Genomic DNA, 20,769 nt, shown 5'->3' on the forward strand with positions numbered 1-20,769 from the left:
GTTTCAATCGGTGACGTGATTCGCTGAGAAGTGATGGGTAACGATGCTTCGTGGGAGGCAGTTGTTGATGTGTGCAGAGGGTCCCTGGTTCGAGTCCAGGAGAGGGACAGAAGCTATACTGTAACATTTGCCCATGTATTTATTTTCAGAGTTTCAAGTTGTAAAAATGTCTGAGAACTCTGCTGAATTCCTTCAATTGAAGGTCCGCTAAATGAACCTAGGCTACTTAACGTTATTGGAAGTTGTTATATTATCATTAATATTCTATTATCAGGTAAAAGCATATGCTTATTATTCATAATTTCTCAAATATTTATTAGCTAATCATGGGCTCCCGAGTGGTGCAGTGGACTAAGGTTGCATCATATCTGGTCGTGATTGGAAGTCCCATAGGGCTGCGCACAATTGATCCAGCGTTGGCCGTCATTGTAAATAAGAATTTGTTCTTAACTGACTTGCCTGGTTAAATCAAATACAACTCATTCAGTTGAATACGCTATGTTACAGCCATTGAATATGTCTTTGAGCGTTGAGGACGGTAATGGCTAGCTCGGTCCACGTTATTAATATTAATCAGTGACTGAATTTTGCTGTACGTGATATTCACTTCCGAACCTGGAGAGAGCTCACAGCGTTGCAGAACGCCCCTCTGAATAACCGGGCGTGGTTTTTGCTTAACTGCGTTGGGCAAAAGAAAGAATTCCATCCATCTGCATTGCCTGCCATTGTCTGTCCAGCCTCTCGATCGAGCGCACCTCCCACTCGAGAGGTTATCGCCATGATCTCAAAGAAATGTCAGGCATTTTTGACGAAACATTTCATGTTTTGTGTTCCATCAGCCTTGCAAAATACCAGAATATTTGTATTCTACAATTTCTAACCAAATCACTTTCCGTCCGGAATCGTAGCTTATATTTCTATGATTTATATAGGCCAATGAGATCAATGCTGTGACCGCAGCGAAGGATAGGTTAGTAAACATATCATAAAGACATTTGGACAATGTCCTCACGAATGCTTTCACGATAAACCTGTGTGATTGATTCTGAATGCTGCGCCGAGAGAAGGCTAATTCTGGAGTTTTGGGCAACAGTGGATGCTGCGCCGAAGAATGGGATACTCCGACCCTACGTCGGGTAGAGATTTACTCGGCAATAGGTCGCTTTGTTTTATATTCATTTGCGCATTTGGACTGGTTACACTTTTACAACAGATTCTTTATGGCAAAAACTACATTAAAAGGTAAGCGCTGTGAAATATATTCTACATGTAGCCTATAGGCCCAAGTCAAATAATTTGCCATTCATCTGAAGAGGAGGTTGCAAGACTCAATTGTTAACAATTGCATAATGTTGAAATGTAAGGGACAGCCTGATATTTTTCAATTTTGTGAAGCAAATGTCTCTGTTATTGTTATAATTGTAGGCCTATTAATACTGTCATTGTTGTAATTCAGTGTAAATGTGGGAGTAGCCTAGTGGTTGTAGTATTTGCTGCATGAAGGGGAAAATAAGCTAAATGGCTGAAAAGAACAATAGCAATCAGCCTTCCATTTTCCAGTAGCATATTGACACTATTCTCATGATATTTCTGTTTGATATTTTTCTGAAAATGAAGCATCACATTCATGCCATACACAGCTGTTTATGGCAGTGTACTCCCTTTTATTTGATTTTGTCTTTGATTTTCAGCTGTACTGGTCATGCATCTTCTTACATAAGGCTTGGATATCTGCTGATATCACAGTAAAAACCAAAAATTATCTCTTGATTCAGTTTATTGATCAGTATTTTCACTAAATGATCATTTCTACATGTTATGTCACAGGGTTATTGTCATATTTAATATTAGTTACTACCCTGTGGGCTTCAATGCACACATAGCCATGCACTGATGCTGCAATGCATTCCTAAGATGTTTTGTAACACCTTTGCAACAGCAATATCTTTTCTAATAGGGATTAGACCTTTTCTTATGCAATCTATTTTAGCTAATAGCACCCATAGTGAAAGATGTTATTATTAATCACTGGAAGGCATTGACTTCTGCATTATCCTCTGGGATGTTTTTCATTGTGAGACGAGCAGATGCTGAGAAGCAGAGATATTTTCATCTTCAGATAATTAACCCCCCCCTCCCAAAATAAGAACATAAGAACAATTGTCACACTAACCCCCCCCCCCCCACCACCCCTCAGACAGTGCATTATGACTTTGCCTTACAACAAACATACATGTGCTGCATTCTAACTGTGCCCCCCCCTGCCCAAAGCCCCCTCACCCTGTGTGTGTGTCCTGCGGGGACTACTCTGATGACATCCTATGGATTCATGGCATCCTGACACTATGGCTGAGATGGCATGAATCCAGCCCCAGCAATATCTCTATCAACCTATCTATCTGCCTTCCTGCACCGCACTCCTAGCACACCGACTGGAACAGAGGGGAATGGGCTACAGTCACAACGGACCCAGCCAGTGGGCAATAACGGCAGCCATTTTGCTACACAGTAACACAGAGAGAGAGAGAGAAAGTCTTGTTAATTATGTCACTGTGAGATATTCTCTCCCCCCCCATGCTGAAACGATGACAACAAGCTAAAGTCGTTGCAACAGGTCCAACCCCTCCCAACACGTAGCCCAGCCAAACGATGCCTGAGTACATGGGTCTCAATCTCATGAGTTTCTCTCATGCCCCAGGATCTCAGTAAACCATCTTTGCAATTGGCCAAATTCTGTGGGTCTGGAAAAGATAATACTAGAGACACTTAAGCTTCAATGCAATAATGACAGTTGCAGAGAGCACTATGTGAGAATAACCAGCAGCAAAGTCCTCCATTACTCCAAGACTATTTCATATTTTTGCAGCTGTAGACAGAATTAAGCCATTTTGATCTTTTTAATTTTGCAGACTTTGTTTTACCCTCAATGATTTGGGTACGCCTAATATAATATTAAAATTGACAGGCTGATAATAAGACGCTTAGCTCAACGGACAGGAAGAAAAATTGATAGACTCAACAGGATGGGAGCAATAGCTCTTTAATGTCTATAAGAATGACTTCACCAATGGCTCAGTTGGTAGAGCATGGCGCTTGTAACGCCAGGGTAGTGGGTTCGATTCCCGGGACCACCCATACGTAGAATGTATGCACACATGACTGTAAGTCGCTTTGGATAAAAGCGTCAGCTAAATGGCATATATTAATATATTTTTGTTTGTTTTAGTTTTTTTGTTGAATTTTTAGCCTGTTTTTCTCCCCAATTTCATGGTATCCAATTGTTTAGTAGCTACTATCTTGTCTCATCACTACAACTCCCGTACGGGCTCGGGAGAGACGAAGGTTGAAAGTCATACGTCCTCCGATACACAACCCAACCAAGCCGCACTGCTTCTTAACACAGCGCGCATCCAACCCGGAAGCCAGCCGCACCAATGTGTCGGAGGAAACACTGTGCACCTGGCAACCTTGGTTAGCGCGCACTGTGCCCGGCCCGCCACAGGAGTCACTGGTGATGAGACAAGGACACCCCTACCGGCCAACCGCTCCCTAACCTGGACAACGCTAGGCCAATTGTCCGTCGCCCCACGGACCTCCCGGTCGCGGCCGGTTACGACAGAGCGACAGAGCATGGGCGCCTTTTTAGAGACACTGCATCCCTCTGAAGCAGTGGCTGGTGGGAGGAGCATCAAACGTGGTTGTATACCGTTCCATTTATTCCATTCCAGCTATTACAATGACCCGTCCTCCTATAGCTCCTCCCACCAGCCTCTACTGCTCTACTGTAGATAGTTGATGGTCTGCAGGTGTGCAATGTCTGCACCCGCTGCGTGGTTTCTTTAATTTAGGAGCATCCCATAGAAGATCCAGAGCCCTTAAATCCATGTCCTGTTTTAGTGCACTCCACCCTGACTGCAACAGCCATGGGGGGGTGTCATTGAGGTTTTTAAGTGGTTCCTGCAATAATGACATGCGGCCCAAAAAGCAGTGTTAATTTGATCACATAATGTGCTTACAGATAGGCTTTATGTGTAAGATTATTTGCCAGTACACTGTAGTGCTACACTGTGCTGTCCACCAGGCCTTAATGGACCAGAACCAAAGGATTAAATGCACAATGGCATGAATGATCAAATGGTTTTATTTAGATTCCTGTTTTTTTTTTCTTAGTGAGATGGGTCATGCCTTTACTCTTCGCATATGATGAATTAAATCAAACATGTCCCTTTTACGCAAAACATTTAGTGTTTGAATTAAATCATTTTGATTTCTTACGAGTTTGGATATTTGGATTTGCCTTATGCGATTTTGACAAAAATCTGTTCAATCCACCCATGTTACTCAGGGAGGAGATTTGTCTAGTCTAGTAGGGGTCAGCGTTGTGGCCTGGGAGGGTACAGGTGCTATGCACCTTTCAATGTTGGTCTAAATGCCACTTTTGTCTGTAAACCGTTAAGTATCTTTCAGTTTGTCTGTTCTCTATGTAACCCCTTAACCATAAACATGTGGTTCAGATTTATATAATGCGTTGTGGTTTTTCAGGTTGTGCATGAGCCTAATGGGAAAAGTATTCTATAGGTTAACCTACAGAACTAAGATATTCTGCAGATTGGACAAACCACCCTGAAATGGTGACTGATTAGGGGTTTTAGACCTGTGTGAGACGACGGAGTTTTGTCAACTAACCTAAGTTTGACCTGTTTAACCACAATGAATGGACCAAGTGAAGCATCTTTATTTCATGTCATAAAGAAACATAACAAATGATACACACCGTTTTAAACCCAAGTGTGTTTTCTGTTCCACTGCTCTGCAGCAGAGATAGCTGAGACATTAGTGCGTCTGCATTGCATGCCATTCTCAGATGTGAGGAATCGGCGCCAAGAACCACACCAGATGGCCAGACTCGTATGCACGTTGTTATTCAGTCTGAGCTTGGACTTATTTATCCCCTTCTGATTTTAAAAACAATTTTTTTGTTTGTGTAAAAAAATAAAATAATAATCGCTATGTAGCCTATCAATATTCTTTGGTAAGATTTTACATACAAGGCACGTTTGTACATTAAATTATTTTTCCCCTCTTCATTTTAATATTCTGTAATCAATATGTGGTGACTGGGTGTTTTATTCATTTATTACAAATGTGTTACTGAGTGCCACTTTTCCTTTTACACTCTAGATGCGTCATCACTTCAACCATGCACACATTATCTAGGTTCATTCTAACCATGTTTGATTTGGTATACTAAGCCAAATGCTGATCCCTCTGTATGGTGTCTGTGTGTGCTTGCTTGCACAAATGTGCATTGTGTATAGGAGTGTGTGTGCATTTGTGTACATACATGCACACATGGAAGTGTTTGTGTATCGGTCTGTGTGCGTGTCTATGTTTGGCTGACTGTTAGTTCTCAGGTACTTAACGCACAATAAACCCCAAATAAACTGACTAATTTTCTTAATAGTGCGCAACAGTTTAGCCGACTCAAAGGAGACGAGACAGGAAATTGGACCGGCCCTGTTAATTTCTCGGATGATGGATCTCTGAAGCCTGCCAGAAATGGGAAGAAAAGGTACATTTCCAACGTGATTGACTGACTGTACAACACCCCTGTGAGAGAAAGAAAGGAAAAAAGAGAGATAGAGAGAGAACATGCCATTTCCTGCTGATGTCCCAGCCCCCTGCATGTGTGGCCTGGGCCTTAGAAGCCTCCACTCGTAATGCATAACCAGTATAACCAACCAATCTGCTGTACTAACTAACCAGTAGAGAGACGAAGTCAGCAACACATACTTTACTCTTTTTTTGCTTCTGCTTGTTTTGCATTTCTGAGGAATCCTGGTAGAGATGTTTGCAAGGGTGATGATGACACAGGACCCATTCACACTGACGTTTAACTAACTTACCTGTCTGCATGTTGACAGATGTTTCCGTCAGAATTTTCAGCCAGATTCACAGATCTCCGTAATAGTCACACCCTGCCTAGCCGATATTAAGAAGAAAAAAAAACGCTCGCAAAGGTAGGCCAGTCTGAAGGCATTTTAAGTACTTTTACAAAAACCCAAGAATGCCTCTTTCTTTTTCATTGGTCTGAAAGGATTAAACTGTCATATATTTTCAGTGGTGGTTGCACTCCAGATTTGCTCTTGCATGTTGTCTGACCCCCCCCCCCTTCCCTCCGTGACCCTCAAACCCTAACGCCCATCCCCCTGAGAAGCTGGTTGGACCACGGCTGCTCCTTGTACCTCTGTGTCCCATTCAGCATCCATCTCTCAAACGCCTTTCCTCCTCAAACTGTGTGTTCATGCGTTCTGCACAGCTCTGTGTGTATGTCATATACATAGTGGACACGTCTCTCTGTTCCCCTATCTCCTCTTCTCACATATGCATCGTCTCTCTCTGCTACCTACCTGGATTACCTTTCCTTTTGTTTTCCTCTTATGAGAAGACAAAAATATGACACTTTCCCAGCAGGTCTCTGGCTTCAGTGCTTCGAGGACCTAATGTCACTAGGCCCTTTTCCATCTGACCATCGCTCACGGATAGCAGAAAGCCAGTGTGTCATGGATGATCTAAAATAACAATCAGTCTTCTCTTCTAGGCTAAAATACTTATTCTGGTTTCATCATTAGAGCTTAACCAAATGAAGCTAAGATGCTACAGATCTCAGTCTAAATAGGAAATATGATAGATATGTTTTACATAAGGTTTTTTTCAATAGAGACATATTGCTCTAGGTCACTTCAGTATCTACTCAATAACAAGCCAATCCAAAATACACTGCATCATCAGCTTCATTTTTCCTTTCTCATTTTGATTTTGTCCCAGCATCCTGTTCAAATGCATTTTTCTGTCATGTCACCCATGTTGTCCTTTTGTGTTTTACCTCAATTAAATGTATTTCAACAGCCACATCAATCATGCTTTACCACACCAGTCATATTTTTCACAAACATTCTCCACCTCATCCTATCTCACTGAGATAGTATTTGCTCTACAAATTCATCCACTGGTGTTGTACATTTGTGATCACTGCCATCTTGGATTCAACTGATTTACCCCTCACCCAGCGGACAAAGTTTGATACGTGACATTTTTTTTGGCTGTAAATAGTTTTTCTGGTATGGTAGAGAATACTTCATATAAGTAGATTACAACCAGGTAAAGACGACATGAAGATGTGATTGGAAAGACATATTTTGGTTGTTATCTGGTCATATAGCCAAATGACAACCAGATGGACATATTTTGGTTGTTATCTGGTCGTATAGCCAAATTACAACCAGATGGACATTGTTTTGGTTGTTATCTGGTCGTATAGCCAAATTACAACCAGATGGACATTGTTTTGGTTGTTATCTGGTCGTATAGCAGAATTACAACCAGATGGACATTTTTTGGTTGTTATCTGGTCGTATAGCAGAATTACAACCAGATGGACATTTTTTGGTTGTTATCTGGTCGTATAGCCAAATTACAACCAGATGGACATATTTTGGTTGTTATCTGGTCGTATAGCAGAATTACAACCAGATGGACATATTTTGGTTGTTATCTGGTCGTATAGCAGAATTACAACCAGGTGGACATATTTTGGTTGTTATCTGGTCGTATAGCAGAATTACAACCAGATGGACATATTTTGGTTGTTATCTGGTCGTATAGCCAAATTACAACCAGATGGACATATTTTGATGGTTGGTAAAAATAAAAATAAATGTCATTGCAACCAGTTTTGCCCGCTGGGCAGCCACTCCCTCTGTCCCTCCAGTAGACAGAATTCCATTTGTTGGGAGTGACTGTAGTGAGATACTCAACATCACCTATTTGCTATCTACTTTCAAAGATGCTCCGAATAGAAAGTACCTTCTCAATATGTATTAGGAGCCCTAAGCGTTCCACCTTTCCTGGTGCCCCTGAGGCTGACTCCACCAGCCCAGGTGCCAGAGAGGGAAGCCCTTTCCAAAGCTTATACATGGATCAATAGCATTATCCATTACAAACCTATTTAAATACACCTAGAGGGAGATTTGACTCTCTCGTGTGGCTCTCCGCCTGGCCTGACAGGGATGCACCGATTTGGGTTTGTTTCTGCATCTGGTGATGATGATCTCAAAAGGGAGGAGAAGGTGCGACATGTTGGTCGAATCCTTTCTGTCATCTAAAATGACGACCATGTCTTCACTTTTCTTTAGTTTACTTCTCTTTTATATGTCATTGTGTTTGTCTCAAATGTCACACAATCACTACCACCATATTAAACAGATGTTTTTATATTTTTGTTTTATACCATTTCCTGTATAATGTTTCTTTATTTCCTTGTCCGAAACCTCTTGTTAAGAGGTTTTCAAGCCTCTCAAGCATGTAAAAGGTATCTGTCCAATCAAGATTTGTTAATATATCTATGATAAGTATTTGTATAGTTCAATGAGGTGTAAAATCTTCTGAAATGGTTTGAATCTGAGTGAGAATTCTGACTGTGTACAGTATGTACATGATAATTGTGTATGCATGTGCACGTATATGTGTATGTATGTGGGTGTGCATTTCATACCAGATAGGTAATAAGTACAAATGTAGGACCAACCGATTTTCATGTGATCTTCCTCAGTTTTATTTCTACATGCTAAGAGATCTGTAGAAAAACGAGACTACGCTATGGTTAGTCCACACAGGGACTGATGAACTCAGGCTACCCAGCAAGCAACATGTGGCACATGAAGTCTTAAAGATGTAATGTTCTTGTTGTAAACTGGTGGAGAACACATCTTATAACCAGAGTACAACAAATTGGTCTTTGTTACAACTGGGTAAAGACGCCCATTTCGTGACAAGACCAAGCCATCATGGGAAAGATGTCATATTTTGGTTGTTATCTGGTCAGATAATCAGATCTAATACAACCAGACAAAGAGGCCTTCTTGGTTGTTCAAAAGACATGGAAAATAAAAACTGTGCAACTTGACTATAGCGGCATAAGAGACGTCCTAATGACGTTGTTGTAACCAGTTGTGCCATGTGGGTAAGTTTTCTGTGTCTGCCCTATGCAGTGAAACAGCCTCCCCATTATTTGCCATTGGCATCATACAACAGTCATTTTTCATACTGTACAGTTCACTCTAACCAACATACTGTACATGTCACAAGACACAGACACACCTCCATGATAAAGGTGGTGCGTTCTAGGTGCTCCTGCCATCAAGATCTGGTCATATTTTCTCACAATTTACCACAAGGTTTTTCTACCCCCCTTTTCACTATGTATTTCACACTTTTTGTTGTTTACAATGACTCTTGTTTTTTGTTGAGAGAATGTCAGTGTTAATTGTTGTTCCCCATGTCAAGTCCAAATTCCCATGTCAAAATACAATAATGTATGTTTAAAATCTGAAAACATAACAGAGAAATTGTATCGCTTTCTGTTTTGTCACCAACTTTGGTAGTTGGTGACAAAAAAGTGTCCAGGATAAATATTGTGGGTCCCCTACCCATAGGAATGATATCACACCTGCCAGTCATCTCACAACAATGTCTTTACATTAAAGATGAATAATAATAATACATTTTAAAGTATAGCCAATTGTTATGGAATACAGTTAAGTGTATCACAATTTATAAAATATTTTCCCGAACCCACTGTGCTATGTGTTTTGTGGCCCAGTCTGTTCCATATTAATGTTGATTATTGTGTAATCGTTATGTTGACTGTGACAATCCCTCCAGGTATCTGGATTCATACGATGGATCCTATGACTACAACTCCACTGCATGTAAAGAGCTCAGACAGGAGATTATGGATGTCAAAGTCCTGACCATGTGAGTGTATCGCCTGTGTTAGGAATGCAGTGATGGACAGATATGGTCCTCCAGGGCCTGTGTGTCTTGCTGGTTTGTGTTCTTTCTGAAATGAGTTTCTAATTTAGATCTTAGATGAAACAACAAAGCCTGTGCACTCAGTTCCAACATTCAGACCATCCCTTGTTCTTTGATTTGTTGTTGTTGTTGTAAAGAATGATTTGATGATAGTGTGGTAGCTACGGGAAAGATAGATGGGAAAGTGGTCCAGACTGGCCTTGAGCCGCTGTCGCCATGGAGATGTACAATCAGCAGCAGCTCTACCTCTAAAACAGACTCCGGCACAGGCGTACATGTTCTTAAGACTGTTCCACACAGTCCTACATGTTCTTGAGACTGTTCCACACAGGCCTACGTGTTCTTGAGGCTGTTCCACAGAGGCCTACGTGTTCTTGAGACTGTTCCACACAGGCCTACGTGTTCTTGAGACTGTTCCACACAGTCCTACATGTTCTTGAGACTGTTCCACACAGGCCTACGTGTTCTTGAGGCTGTTCCACACAGGCCTACGTGTTCTTGAGGCTGTTCCACACAGGCCTACGTGTTCTTGAGACTGTTCCACACAGGCCTACGTGTTCTTGAGACTGTTCTACACAGGCCTACGTGTTCTTGAGGCTGTTCCACACAGGCCTACGTGTTCTTGGGGCTGTTCTACACAGGCCAAGTGTTCTTGAGGCTGTTCCACACAGGCCTACGTGTTCTTGAGACTGTTCTACACAGGCCTACGTGTTCTTGAGACTGTTCCACACAGGCCTACGTGTTCTTGAGACTGTTCCACACAGGCCTACGTGTTCTTGGGGCTGTTCCACACAGGCCTACGTGTTCTTGGGGCTGTTCCACACAGGCCTACGTGTTCTTGAGGCTGTTCCACACAGGCCTACGTGTTCTTGAGGCTGTTCCACACAGGCCTACGTGTTCTTGAGGCTGTTCCACACAGGACTACGTGTTCTTGAGGCTGTTCCACACAGGCCTACGTGTTCTTGAGGCTGTTCCACACAGGCCTACGTGTTCTTGAGGCTGTTCCACACAGGCCTACGTGTTCTTGAGGCTGTTCCACACAGGCCTACGTGTTCTTGAGGCTGTTCCACACAGGCCTACGTGTTCTTGAGGCTGTTCCACACAGGCCTACGTGTTCTTGAGGCTGTTCCACACAGGCCTACTTGTTCTTGAGGCTGTTCCACACAGGCCTACGTGTTCTTGAGGCTGTTCCACACAGGCCTACGTGTTCTTGAGGCTGTTCCACACAGGCCTACGTGTTCTTGAGGCTGTTCCACACAGGCCTCCGTGTTCTTGAGGCTGTTCCACACAGGCCTACGTGTTCTTGAGGCTGTTCCACACAGGCCAAGTGTTCTTGAGGCTGTTCCACACAGGCCTACGTGTTCTTGAGGCTGTTCCAGCTAGTTATCACACCTGTAAGAGGAGCTTGCTGAGGGGCAGTTTGCCAGGCAGCAGACAGACAGACAACCGCCCATGGCTCTGCCAGCAGTGACAGTACAGTGACTGGCTTTCATTACACTACATCAAGCCCTCTGGTGCTTTACCTCCCTGAGCAAGTCAAATGCCACAATCATCAAGGGGGAATGTCAGTTCAAGGGGAGCTATTCAGAGACCTATTTCTGGCTATCACCATCTTCTCCTCAAGACTGTGGACTCAAGGCGTCAGTCAGAGGTAGTGCCTGGGCGCAATGCTAATCCCAGAGCCACAGAATGCAGTGTCATTCTCATGTTACACCTCAGCGCGTGTTCAATATTCATATTATAGAGCAGAGCCACGTAGCATGCTGCAGTGTAGCTCCATGCAGCCCCGTGCCCCTGTTGGTCAGTTTTATATACCTGTGCAGTTTCCACCCCCTCATTGTGACCATATACTGAACCTACACTGAGTGTACAAAACATTTAAGAACACCTGCTCTTTCCACGACATAGACTGACTAGGTGACTTCAGGTGAAAGCTATGATGTAGATGAAGGGGAGTAGACAGGTTAAAGCTGGATTTTTAAGCCTTGAGACAACTGAGACATGGATTGTGTGTGTGCCATTCAGAGGGTGAATGGGCAAGACAAAAGATTTGTGTCTTTAAACGGGGTATGGTAGTAGGTGCCAGACGCACTGGTTTGTGTCAAGAACTGCAGCGCTGCTGGGTTTTTCACGCTCAACAGTTTCCCATGCATATCAAGAATGGTCCACCACCCAAAGGACATCCAGCCAACTTAACACAACTGTGGGAAGCATTGGAGTCAACATGGGCCAGCATCCCTGTGGAACGCTTTCTACACTTTGTGGATTCCATGCCCCAATAAATTGAGGCTGTTATGAGAGCAAAAGTGGGTGCAACTCAATTAGGAAGGTGTCCTTAGTGTTTTATACACTCAGTGTCTGGTATAGGACCATTTCCTTATTCTTAAACATACATGGATCACTTGACTCTTCTCTTTGTCTGGTTTTTATGTGGGGTTTCCCTGGCTGTCTGCCAGGGTGAAGACGTCGGAGCTGTTTGAGAGATGGAGGAACCTGCAGGTGTGCAAGTGGCAGCAGAACATGGTGGAGACTAACAACTTCAAGTAAGCACAATTGACCCTTAAGGCATCACAGAGATCGCGTTATTAATGGTCTTCTACCGTACATCACACACATTGGCCTCCTCCTTTGTTGTACTTCTACTCATTATCAACCCGATCCATTTCCATCTAGTTGGACTAGCGTTGCAAAATTCCAGGAACTAGTTTTCAATAAAAATAAATCAATAGGTAATATGCAGGAAATCCGGAATCCTCCATGTCATATTATTCCACATTTAGTTCTATCATCAAAGCTACACATGTCCTATTATTCCACATTTAGTTCTATCATCAGAGCTACACATGTCCTATTATTACACATTTAGTTCTATCATCAGAGCTACACATGTCCTATTATTCCACATTTAGTTCTATCATCAGAGCTACACATGTCCTATTATTCCACATTTAGTTCTATCATCAGAGCTACACATGTCCTATTATTCCACATTTAGTTCTATCATCAGAGCTACACATGTCCTATTATTACACATTTAGTTCTATCATCAGAGCTACACATGTCCTATTATTACACATTTAGTTCTATCATCAGAGCTACACATGTCCTATTATTCCACATTTAGTTCTATCATCAGAGCTACACATGTCCTATTATTCCACATTTAGTTCTATCATCAAAGCTACACATGTCCTATTATTCCACATTTAGTTCTATCATCAGAGCTACACATGTCCTATTATTCCACATTTAGTTCTATCATCAGAGCTACACATGTCCTATTATTCCACATTTAGTTCTGTCATCAGAGCTACACATGTCCTATTATTCCACATTTAGTTCTATCATCAGAGCTACACATGTCCTTATTCCACATTTAGTTCTATCATCAGAGCTACACATGTCCTATTATTCCACATTTAGTTCTATCATCAGAGCTACACATGTCCTATTATTCCACATTTAGTTCTGTCATCAGAGCTACACATGTCCTATTATTCCACATTCAGTTCTATCATCAGAGCTACACATGTCCTATTATTCCACATTTAGTTCTATCATCAGAGCTACACATGTCCTATTATTCCACATGTAGTTCTATCATCAGAGCTACACATGTCCTATTATTCCACATTTAGTTCTATCATCAGAGCTACACATGTCCTATTATTACACATTTAGTTCTATCATCAGAGCTACACATGTCCTATTATTACACATTTAGTTCTATCATCAGAGCTACACATGTCCTATTATTACACATTTAGTTCTATCATCAGAGCTACACATGTCCTATTATTACACATTTAGTTCTATCATCAGAGCTACACATGTCCTATTATTACACATTTAGTTCTATCATCAGAGCTACACATGTCCTATTATTACACATTTAGTTCTATCATCAGAGCTACACATGTCCTATTATTACACATTTAGTTCTATCATCAGAGCTACACATTTAGTTTATTACACATTTAGTTCTATCATCAGAGCTACACATGTCCTATTATTACACATTTAGTTCTATCATCAGAGCTACACATGTCCTATTATTCACATTTAGTTCTATCATCAGAGCTTATTACACATGTCCTATTATTACACATTTAGTTCTATCATCAGAGCTACACATGTCCTATTATTACACATTTAGTTCTATCATCAGAGCTACACATGTCCTATTATTACACATTTAGTTCTATCATCAGAGCTACACATGTCCTATTATTACACATTTAGTTCTATCATCAGAGCTACACATGTCCTATTATTACACATTTAGTTCTATCATCAGAGCTACACATGTCCTATTATTACACATTTAGTTCTATCATCAGAGCTACACATGTCCTATTATTACACATTTAGTTCTATCATCAGAGCTACACATGTCCTATTATTACACATTTAGTTCTATCATCAGAGATACACATGTCCTATTATTACACATTTAGTTCTATCATCAGAGCTACACATGTCCTATTATTACACATTTAGTTCTATCATCAGAGCTACACATGTCCTATTATTACACATTTAGTTCTATCATCAGAGCGACACAGCAAGTAGCTGAATGCTTTTCATGATTAGTAAGCATACGCTGGTTGGACAAGAAGGAAATTTAGTCCAATGTTCCCCCACGTTTTTTTTGTCACAGCAAATTTCAGGTCTGCTGAGCACAACTTGAATGTTGTGAAAATTCTGTGCAACTTCCAGCACACATTTACTGTGAACACTGAGGCTGTACCTGTTTTAAGTTACAGTTTCAGACACTGATCAAGTAGGGTACTGTGGCTATTTGATTATAATGTAGGCCTACCAGAGTGGCCTACCATCAAAAACAACAGAGAAAATGCATCCCATAACATTTTAACACGACAATAGCTGTTCTATATAGAGAGAGACATCTGAGCAATCTTTATTGTGTGACTGTAACCCAACTTCTAGAGATACTTTCTATTGCAGGGGTGCAACGTTCTGTTCCTCAAGGACCAGGCCTGCTGTGTTGCTTGTTTCTCCAGCAGCCTTGTTCGACTACAGTTTGTTTAGATCCGACAGGAACTCCGTCCTTCTTTTGTTCTCTCCACTAGGATGTCTCTGTCGCGTTGCTGTAATGCACCTTCCTTCTTGTTCACCACCAAGAGGAACACCCCAGCAGGCACCAAGCTGAGGTATGAGGTGGACACCAGTGGCATCCTGCCCATCACTACTGAGGTCTTCAAGATGTTCCCCGACGTGAGTGTTCCAACTATAACAATATATAGTATAGCATCCTGTAAGACTACCATGCATCCAATGCATCCATCCATGCATCCAATGCTATACCTCCCACCCTAAAGTGATGGAACTGACACTGGTTCCGTTTCATTTAAAGGACATGCCGTACTCCAAGTCCCAGTTCAAGAAATGTGCTGTTGTTGGAAACGGAGGAATCATCAAGAACAGCAAATGTGGGAAGGAAATTGACTCAGCAGATTTTGTGTTTAGGTACACTGCATCTTCATCCCGTAGTGCTAAAAATATTTACCAGCATCACTTGAGCTGATTTATTTTGGTCTGCAGATTTCACATGGCAAGATCTAGTATTGAACTACTTTCAATCTTCTCAGAATCTGCATTGAATAATGTGAATAATTCTCCTTCCTTCAAAGATGCAACATACCACCCATCAGCGAGAAGTATTCTGCTGATGTAGGCTCCAAAACAGATCTGGTGACGATTAATCCAAGTATTATAACAGAGAGGTACTGTAGGCTATGTCACCAAAAAAGTGTATTGCCATTAACATTGCATTGTCATTGTGCCACACACATACACACACACAGACAGACAGAACATCTAGACTTGAAATGTATTAACGGAGGCAGTTACAATGGGTGTGCACTTAGTGAAATGTAATGTTGGGGCACAGAGCTGCAGCACTCACATCTGCTCCTCTCAAACACACACCCCCTTTCCCTCCCTCCTTTTAAACACGAATCACTTACCTCGACTCTCCTCCTCCACCAGGTTCCAGAAGCTAGAGAAGTGGCGGCGGCCATTTTATGAGGTTCTTCAGAACTATGAGAACTCGTCGGTGGTCCTACCCGCCTTCTACAACACGCGTAACACTGATGTCTCCTTCCGGGTAAAGTACATGCTGGACGACTTTGACTCCCAGAGGGGTGTGTTCTTCTTCCATCCTCAGTACCTGCTCAACGTCCAGCGCTTCTGGGGTGTCCAGGGTGTCCGCGCCAAACGCCTCAGCAGCGGCCTGATGCTGGTCACCGCCGCCATGGAACTGTGCGAGGAGGTCCACCTCTACGGCTTCTGGGCATTTCCCATGAACCCCTCAGGCATCTTCATCACGCACCATTACTACGACAACGTCAAGCCCCGCCCCGGGTTCCACGCTATGCCCCACGAGATCTTTAACTTCCTGCACATGCACACGCGAGGCATCCTCCATGTACACTCGGGAGCCTGCACGTGATTGTGAACCAGAGTCACGCCCACACTGCAATGTATCGTGGGGAGTCACCATTTGTTTTTGTCTGTCTGTCAGCATCTGTTTATGTCTGTTGTACATTTTTCATACCTTAATTGAAAGGTACAATATTTTTTATCTTACAGTTGACAAGAGCCTTTTAAACTCACGCCGTATATCTGGGGGCTCTACAGTAGCTCCATGAATTGGAGGTTGCTTGCTTTAATGCAAACACTGTCTACTTAATGTGTTTCTTACTCTCTTGCTGAATAAGCAACTCCAATGACCGCCGGTATTTCTGATTCTGTTAATGTAGGTTGCTTGTTTTAATGTAAAGTGGTCTTTCCGAGTGATGTCGTTTTTGTGAAATCTTAGTGGCTCGGTGGTACTACTGCTGTACAGATTTGAACTCAACGTTGCACAAGTATTTACACTGATATAGGGCCACTCTGTGTCCCTCACCTCCTCCTGTACCTTGTCTTTGCCACTTCCTGTGTTATGATTCCCACCCATCTATGTGCTATCTTTCTCAGACACTGTGGGTGAGGCAGCTTTTATGTATGTCTGTGTAAAAAGCCTGAACACTATTGATGTTGTAGCAAATCCAAAATATATCTTCAAAGATCCAACAGTTCAACGTTCTGTTGTCCAGCTACATTAACCTGTTTTACATGGGTAAATATTTCATATAAAACACTGTTAACACTCCTGACCAGAGATTACCTTTTTCACAGGTCCACTTTCTTCTGTATAACTAACTTGCCAAACGCTGGAATATATCCTTGGATATTATTGATGTGAAATGGTGGTGTTTTAATTGCTCGCTGTTTTTGGACAAAGGCCAGATGATGAATATTTTCTAATCTACACCACCATAGTAAAATGTCTGACCTCCAGAACAGACAGTCCTAGTCACTCTGCATGGCCAGGAGTGTTTCCTCACCTTGGGACCTGACTGGGAACATTCTAGGTCCTTGTTGTAGCCTATATTATGTTATAGCCTGTAACTAGGGCTTTGAGGTTTTCCTGGTCAGGTCACATAGTCAAAGAACGATACCCTGGCCCTAGTTATTGGGTACTGTTGAGCAATCTGATTTGTCGCTGTCATTCATGTCTTAAAACCACGCTGCCTTACTGTACAAATCCTCTCTCAGATATGCAATTCACCCCTGCATCACTTATCTAACGGATGATCATATCAAACAAACTCCTGGTCTTACTGTCTGCTGACAGTGTAACCTCATTAAGAAAAGGCTCACTTCTGCTGTTGAAATGACTTAATATTCTATAATTACTGTAAAATAGAATACCATTTGCATACTCGTGATGCTGTGCATGATGATACTGTATTATTTGCTTTGTGTGTGCCTGCAACCACCACTGAAATATGTTTACAATGATCAGCTTCTGCTAAAGCTCCCAGTGCACTGCGAGAGATGGAACCTTTTACATCACCGAACCTTGAATAGATTTTAAAAGAGAATTGAGTGATGGATGCACTTTTTCACAGATGATGGAAAGGAATGACTATTATCGGCCCGTTTTGAAATAAGATAATTATTGTCACTGCATCGTGTCATTTTCCCTTTGTGACAATGTACCCTTGAAAGCATTGTGGATCTCGGCCTTGGAATGCTGTATGTTTCTATTAATATTTATTGTGTTTAACTGTGACAGAGAAGAGGAACATTGCTGACTGAACTGAAAACATAGGACCGTTCTTCTGTACATGCAATGCCCCAAATTACCATGATATTTAAAAGACATTACTCCTAAAAAATGTGGACGATTCTTTCACCTGTAACTCAGTCACACAGATTGTGTGTAAAAGATAAAATGCACAAGGTACATTTATTCAATCTGTATGAGCACATTATTAAACCTTTTCAGTTTGACTCAGAATCACAAAATATCATACATTTTATAGAGTAAAAAAAGAACTAAGTAGAAGAATTGGTCTGAAAATGAATGGATAGAATGAATACAGCTTGAACAGTGATACAAAACCTATATTCTGGATCATCTTTATATTGTGTCTGTAAATAAACTTGTTTGGCTTTTCTGCTTGTCTTGCTCATTTTGTTTCTATATATAAACATCTGATCTACACAGAAATATGGATTTTGGTCAGGAATTTTTCTCAACCAATCATTTTAACCCTCCAATCACCACACAGCCAAAATCTACTGTACTAACACTGCAAATGGGAAACGCAGCATAGCATTATAGGCAATTGAATACACCCACTGGGCACAGATGTCAATTCAGCTTGTATTCCACATTGGTTCAATGTAATTCAACCAGTGTGTGCCCTGTGCGTAGCATTTGGAGTATTTATCAAACTATAATCTGTTTGAGGGAGTGAAATTAACATGACAGGAAAATGAAGTTTCTCCCAATGCAGGACAGCTAATACTATCTTTTCATCTGAAGAGAAGTCTTCTGTCTCCAGTTGATGGGCACATCCGGGCCATGATCATTAGGGCATTCAACAGAAAATGAACGTCTCTTATGCCAAGTCCAAGTAGTTCCTCCGTGTTTCAGTCAGTTTTCTTCCATTTAGTGCATAATGAAAATAAACCTGTATGTGCTCCAAATGGATGGTCCGCAACCACATGGTGTAGAATTGACCAATTTACCGTCTCGTTTCGGGTCAGTTGACCTCTGGTTTGTCTGCTCCAATTAGCTCCTTAAGCAAAGCTACTGTCAGTGCCTCAATAATTAAGCAGACGTGGTGTCTATGTCCTGTCCGCTCACTGAATCACTAACGGAAGGCAGCTACTGCTGCCTTTACAGATGTAGGATCATAATTTGACCATCCTGTTGTTGAAGTAAAATGCAAACTTGTAGTGTAATCAAGGTGTAAAAAGGCTTCTAAAGTTTGTAATTTCCACTTGAACATTTTACTTGATTTGCTCTGCAAAAAAAAATCATAAATTATAATCCACATAAAAATACACATTTTCTGTTGCTGCAGGATTATTTTCCTGCTGTCTGAAACTGGCTCAAATTAAGATATGGCATCTGTACATCATAATCAAGTCCCACTGAGTCACCATATACCATAACTATTAGGTGCAATAGGAATACACCTGCCATGGCAGTGAAATCTGAGAAAGACCATGCTATTATATACGAGATGTTGGGACCCCACACGTATCATCTATTAAGTAATGTTGGACACACATGACATGGATAAATCAATGAAACTCTTACAGATGTAGGGTAGGTGTCCTCGGATGGGGCCACAGTGTCTCCTGACCCCTCCTGTCTCAGCCTCCAGTATTTATGCTGCAGTAGTTTATGTGTCGGGGGGCTAGGGTCAGTTTGTTATATCTGGAGTACTTCTCCTGTCCTATTCGGTGTCCTGTGTGAATCTAAGTGTGCGTTCTCTAATTCTCTCCTTCTCTCTTTCTTTCTTTTCTCTCTCTCGGAGGACCTGAGCCCTAGGACCATGCCCCAGGACTACCTGACATGATGACTCCTTGCTGTCCCCAGTCCACCTGGCCATGCTGCTGCTCCAGTTTCAAAGGACCATGTCCCAGGACTACCTGACATGAGGACTCCTTGCTGTCCCCAGTCCACCTGGCCATGCTGCTGCTCCAGTTTCAACTGTTCTGCCTTACTATTATTCAACCATGCTGGTCATTTATGAACATTTGAACATCTTGGCCACGTTCTGTTATAATCTCCACCCGGCACAGCCAGAAGAGGACTGAAATGCTCTCTCTAATTCTCTCTTTCTTTCTCTCTCTCGGAGGACCTGAGCCCTAGGACCGCGCCCCAGGACTACCTGACATGATGGCTCCTTGCTGTCCCCAGTCCACCTGACTGTGCTGCTGCTCCAGTTTCAACTGTTCTGCCTTATTATTATTCGACCATGCTGGTAATTTATGAACATTTGAACATCTTGGTCATGTTCTGTTATAATCTCTACCCGGCACAGCCAGAAGAGGACTGGCCACCCCACATAGCCCGGTTCCTCTAGGTTTCTTCCTAGGTTTTGGCCTTTCTAGGGAGTTTTCCTAGCCACCGTGACCTGCAAGGCTGGGTGTACAGCACTTTGAGATATCAGCTGATGTACGAAGGGCTATATAAATAAATTTGATTTGATTTGATTTGATTTGATTCTTAATTTGAGCCAGTTTGCTACAGCAGGAAAATAATCCTGTAGTAACAGGAAATGTGAATTATTATGTGGATTATAATTAATATACATTTTTCGTAAGGGAAAATCAACTCTGAAATGTCAAACCGGAAATTACAAGCTTAATAAACCTTTTTGACCTCAAATACAAACGCATTGCAGGAAAGTTCTCCTGCAACAAGGTGATCAAATTAAGATCCTACATCTGTAGGTGATGTGATACACTTCATACCTCCACACCATGAATGAGGTATCAAGGCAGACCTGGCCTACAGTATAG

General features: G+C 41.9%; 1 protein-coding gene across 3 annotated transcripts; it reads left to right on the top strand.

Annotated features, from left to right (window-relative positions):
• The first annotated feature begins 523 nt into the window (after positions 1 to 523).
• Positions 524 to 18,404, top strand: st8sia5 (ST8 alpha-N-acetyl-neuraminide alpha-2,8-sialyltransferase 5). 3 transcript variants are annotated; one of them, XM_035775653.2, is made up of 9 exons: positions 524 to 1,242; positions 5,465 to 5,572; positions 5,925 to 6,020; positions 9,724 to 9,816; positions 12,330 to 12,416; positions 14,967 to 15,111; positions 15,251 to 15,363; positions 15,528 to 15,620; positions 15,886 to 18,404. In XM_035775653.2, exons 1-9 carry the CDS (start codon positions 1,097 to 1,099, stop codon positions 16,346 to 16,348), a joined length of 1,344 nt encoding a protein of 447 aa, XP_035631546.1. In that variant the 5' UTR covers positions 524 to 1,096; the 3' UTR covers positions 16,349 to 18,404. The 3 variants fall into 3 exon arrangements, with proteins under 3 accessions (XP_035631546.1, XP_035631547.1, XP_035631548.1); XM_035775654.2 differs by lacking the exon at positions 5,925 to 6,020 and having other exon boundaries at positions 537 to 1,242; XM_035775655.2 differs by lacking the exons at positions 5,465 to 5,572; positions 5,925 to 6,020 and having other exon boundaries at positions 546 to 1,242.
• The last annotated feature ends 2,365 nt before the right edge of the window (positions 18,405 to 20,769 follow it).

Source organism: Oncorhynchus keta, chromosome 9 (genome assembly GCF_023373465.1).
Source record: "Oncorhynchus keta strain PuntledgeMale-10-30-2019 chromosome 9, Oket_V2, whole genome shotgun sequence".
Classification (NCBI taxonomy): Eukaryota; Metazoa; Chordata; class Actinopteri; order Salmoniformes; family Salmonidae; genus Oncorhynchus; species Oncorhynchus keta.

What these genes read in the sequence shown, in the direction of transcription:
- st8sia5 (XM_035775653.2), top strand. Translation starts at nt 1,097, where the DNA reads ATGCTGCGCCGAAGAATGGGATACTCCGACCCTACGTCGGGTAGAGAT. An exon ending in GTGGAGACTAACAACTTCAA is followed by an intron (nt 12,417 to 14,966) that starts GTAAGCACAATT and finishes TCTCTCCACTAG; the next exon opens with GATGTCTCTGTCGCGTTGCT. An exon ending in CCAAGTATTATAACAGAGAG is followed by an intron (nt 15,621 to 15,885) that starts GTACTGTAGGCT and finishes CTCCTCCACCAG; the next exon opens with GTTCCAGAAGCTAGAGAAGT.